This window comes from Arachis ipaensis, chromosome B04 (genome assembly GCF_000816755.2).
Source record: "Arachis ipaensis cultivar K30076 chromosome B04, Araip1.1, whole genome shotgun sequence".
NCBI classification, from domain to species: domain Eukaryota; kingdom Viridiplantae; phylum Streptophyta; class Magnoliopsida; order Fabales; family Fabaceae; genus Arachis; species Arachis ipaensis.
In genome coordinates, this window is record NC_029788.2 from 130,493,315 (window position 1) to 130,498,252 (window position 4,938).

Consider the following 4,938-nt stretch of genomic DNA (forward strand, 5'->3'; position numbering starts at 1 on the left):
CAACTGTAATAATTTCATTTTAAATGGAAACTTGTGAGAAAATTTCAATCATACGTGTAAAATCAAGTTAATTAAATTGTAATTTAAAATAAAAATAAAAAAAGAAGCTAAAATGAAACTAGCATCACAAAGACAAAGAAAGGTGTCTGTAGTGGATACAAATGAACAACCAAAGAGAGCACTCAAAGTATAACCAGCAACCAAAATACCAAATCCAAATACAAAAACATGCCAACAAAAGATAGTATTTCTGGAAATGCCTTATTTGAATTGAGGTGAAACATTCTAATAAGAGGTAAAAACTAGAAAGCAGGCTTCAGAATATTCATGATGTGCCAATGTCACCCATCAAGGTACTTTCACTGCAACCTGTTCTTCAGTTTTGCTACTTTCAATGCAATTGCAACATAAATTCTATCTGCTACCTCATCCACATATCCAAAGCAAGCATACCTCCAATTCTTCTTGAGATACAAAACACCAATAATTCCCCAAAAGCCAGTTGCAAAGCCAACGGCTATGACAGAGTAAAATAATATTTTATCTGACTTGTCATTTTCTCCAACTTCATCTTCAGAGCCTCCACCATGAGGATCTTGATGAGAATCATCACCAGGGCAGATTGTTTTAAGTGGAACTCCACAGAGAAATGGATTGCCAGAGTAAACAAGTGGATCATCAAGAACCTGGAACTGGTTACCTCTTGGAATTGGACCTGAAAAGTTGTTGTTTGACAAGTTCAAGTGGCTAAGAAAAGTTAAACTGGACATGCTACTTGGAATAGCACCAAACAAGTGGTTATGAGAGAAATCAAGAGATTCCAGGGACCTCATATCTCCTATCATTGCAGGTATCTCTCCAGACAGATTATTATAAGACAAATTCAGTCCAAGTAATCCTGAAAGTGAAGATAGTTCTTTAGGAATTGGTCCCTCCAAGCTATTGTTTGACAAGTCCAAGTTGGTTAAAAAAACCAAATTTTTAGTGTAATCAAGCTCTCTTCCCTTGATGACTTGCTTGACATCCTCTTGATTCCATTGCTTGGTGCCATTGAACAGTGCCCCATTTGGAAGGATTTCGGTTTCTGAAACCATTCCTGTAATATTGCCAATGCAATGAGGTATTGGACCTCTTAAATCATTGTTAGCAAGGTCCAATATTTTCAATTTAGCAAATTGGCACAAGTTTGAAGGGACAGTACCATTGAACATGTTTCCCCGCAATCTAAGAATTTGAAGCGTGGGAAATGTGTCATTCTTCCACGAAGATATGGAACCCGATAATTGATTCTCACCAAGATCCAAGATCAGCAGTTTTTTGAAGTTTAAGGACAGTGAAAGTTCTCCATGAAGACTATTCTTGTTCAAATGCAACCACACCAATGATGACATATTCCAGATAGAGTTTGGAATGACACCTGATAAGTTGTTTGATGACAAATCAATTTCTTCTATAAGTCCATCTCTTTGACAATCTGGAATTCTACCAGATAATTTGTTGTTGGAAATATCAATAGCCACCAATGCTTTGAGTTTGCACAATGAAGTTGGAATTGAACCATTTATATGGTTATTATCAAGTGACAAGTACCTCAAACTAGGCATTATCTCACCAAGGTTTTCTGGAATCGATCCATCGATTTGGTTATTGGAGAGAGACAAGGTGCTAAGACTCTTCATTGCAGTCCATCCTTTTAAATAGCTAATTGGTCCTTCCAAAGAGTTAGAAGAAAGATTAAGGGTATACAGATTTTTGAGTTGTCCAAGACTATCTGGAATGTTCCCATACAAATGGTTACTAGCAAGGTTCATAAATTCTGCATTTTCAAGTTTTCCAAGACTCCAAGGAATGACACCAGTAAAGAAGTTGGATGAAAGATCTAGTGTGCCTAGGTTTTCAAGCTTCCCAATACTCCAAGGAATAACACCATTAAATAAGTTAGAAGAAAGGTCCAAGCATGTGAGATTCACCAGTTCTCCAAGACTATGTAGAATGGGGCCAGAAAACGAATTTGAGCTGAGATCAAGGTAATTTAAATTTTTAAATTTCCCCAACCAGCTTGGTAACATACCACTGAAGTTGTTATAACTCAAATCTAACACCTCCAAATCATAGTTGTTGCAGCCAGATATATTTGAATTACTGGCAAATACCTCTCCTTGAAGCTTGTATCCAGGCAAATAAAATTCTTTTAAGTGACACATATTTCCCAAAATTGATGCTAGAGAACCCTCCTCTAAACTAGTGATATCATTGCTTTCAAGAGAGAGATGGATAAGACTCTTTAACTCACCTAACCAAATTGGAATTGAAGTGAGTTTGTTATCAGAGAGGTCAAGAACTGTGAGGGATGTCAAATTTCTTAGAGCATACGGAATTGATCCGTGAAGAAAATTGTGTGCAAGGCCTAACTTCACAAGGCTCTTACATTTACTTAACCATGAAGGTACAGAACAGAGATTGGTATTACTAAGATCAAAGACTCTAATGAAGGTCATGTTTTGAAGATTAGGAAAAAACCTATCAGAACATGAATTGGTATTACTATGGTCGGAGTCTCTAATGGTCGCGTTTTGAATATCAGGAAGAAACCGACCAGAAAATCTGTTGTTAGCAAGGAACATACCAACAAGATTATTAAATTTATCCAACCAATGTGGCAGTGAAGTCAAGTTGTTTTCTGAAATGTCAAGAACTTCAATGGAAGTCATGTTTCTGAAAGCATCTAGGATTGGATCTTGGATATCATTGGATGCAATATTAAGGACTTGAACATGTGTTAGATTCGTGAGATTAATTGGAAGAAGAGGAATTGGCATGTTTCCAAGCCCACAATCAAATAGGTGTATCTGAGTCAAAGAAGGAAGCATGTTAAGTACCTGAAACAAATTGTGTGCCATGGAAAGATTAACACGAAAGAATCCAAGGTATTGTAATGATGAAAGTTGAGCAAGCCAACTAAGATCATCAGAATAAGCCCCATAGATGTTATTGATGTGAAGAACACGCAAATTGGTGAGGTTTCCAATACTGCTGGGAATCATGTCTTCAAACTCAGTGCAGAGAGAAAGATATCTAAGTTGTTGCATAGAACCAAGGAGCTTTACCGGACTCGAATAAAGTAAAACTGCACTCAAATCCAAATGGCTCAAGTGTTTTAAGTGCAACAGAGATGGATTCAAGTGTTCAGCATACAAATCAGGTGAAGAGTCAATATAGTTTGGTTCTATATAAGCAGTGTCTTCCCATGAAAGGCATGACACACAACCGCTGTTGAGTTCAATCTTGACAACATGTCCAGTAACATTGTTGCAAGCTATGCCTTCCCACTGGCAGCATTCATGGCCTTCCCATGATGGAAGTATAGGTGGTGAGGATGGATCAAAATCGAAGAAACTTAGAAGGCTATTTTTGAAGGTGAGAAGAGCCTGGCTCTCTTGCTCATTGCTCCCAAATGAAGTTGAGTTTCTGCACAAACATAAGTCAGCAGTTACTGTGAATAGGAGAAGCACTACATATCCAAAGGTATTCAACGATATTCTCATTTTTTAAAGAGGGAGGGCTAAGAGTACACACCAAATATAGGGAATGGAGTTTGCATTTATATCTAGAAGTTTAAAACTAAGTAAAAACTCACATGCAGACATCTTTATACGAAGCCTAAAACTATTGTGGCATTTGCAGGGCTTTTTCTATTTAAATAAAAAAAGGGCCGGCATTGCCGTTCTTCCTCTTAATAGTAATTTGTTAGGTGCCGTTCAACTTGCAAGACTTTGAATCCAATAATCAAATCCCTTTATTCATTTCTGTTTTCTGTTTGCTTGAGTAGTTAGCTTTCAAGATAAGTAGACTTGGTCTATTTGATTTTACCAATCAACTAAGAAAAGAAATAGTATGCTTCCAATGATCGAAGTTGTCTTACTAGACTTTGAATCCTTAATGACCTCTATTCATCTTTGTTTTCTATTTGCTTGAGTAGTTAGCTTTCAAAATCGGTAAACTTATACGAAACTTGATTTTACTAATCTTATTTCTTTATGAATTGTTCATATTTTAAAAATATTTTATTATATTATTAGATAATATTGTTTATTAGTTGAGACATATTTTACTATGAATAATACAATAATCAGAAGCAAACGTATTGTAAAGATGAAAGTTGAGCAACCCGACTAAGATGATCAGAATAAGCCCCATAGATGTTACTGATCTGAAGAACATGCAAATTCGTGGGGTTTCCAATACTGCTGGGAATCATGCCTTTAAAATCAGTCCACAGAGAAAGATATCTAATAAGTTGTTATTGCACAGAACCAAAGAACTTTGTTGGACTCGAACCAAATGAAACTCCACTCAAATCCAAATTAAATGGCTCTACTGTTTCAAATGTAACAGACATGGATTCAATACTGTGAAGGCTTTTTTTGAAGTTTAGAAGAACCTGGCTCTCTGGATCAATGGAGCCCAAACACAGGTCAACAATTATAGATAGTGAATAGGAGAAGGACCAATGGACCATAATTACAACTACAAGTCTACAACACTTCAGACTTTAGAATACCATATTTTTTTTTTGTCACGATTTAAATTAGTAACCTAAAATTGTCTATAGTCATGATTTTTATCTGTAATAATAAAAAAAGGTTGCGATCACAATTTATTTTAAAAACATTATTATAAATGTCTATAGTGAAGGGTGATACTTTTTTTAATAAAATTATTTTAGGTTTTAAGTTACATAAAATTTTTAGTAATTTTGACTAATATAAATATTAAATTATATTTAATAAATAAATTTTATTAATTTATATATATAAACTGTGTTAACTTATGTGTATAAACTTTAATAAATATAAGTATACATTACGTGTTTTATAACTTTTATATGTACAAATCTTTATAAATCTGGTTGTAAACTTTTGTTAGTAAAATACTATT

General features: G+C 34.9%; 1 protein-coding gene across 1 annotated transcript; it reads right to left on the minus strand.

The window, feature by feature from the left end:
• On the minus strand, positions 360-3,545 carry LOC107637390 (LRR receptor-like serine/threonine-protein kinase FLS2). The gene has a single exon (XM_016340810.2). It carries the CDS (start codon positions 3,543-3,545, stop codon positions 360-362), a length of 3,186 nt encoding a protein of 1,061 aa, XP_016196296.1.

Excerpts from the sequence above, each read along its gene's own strand:
- LOC107637390 (XM_016340810.2), bottom strand. The coding sequence starts at position 3,545 with ATGAGAATATCGTTGAATACCTTTGGATATGTAGTGCTTCTCCTATTC.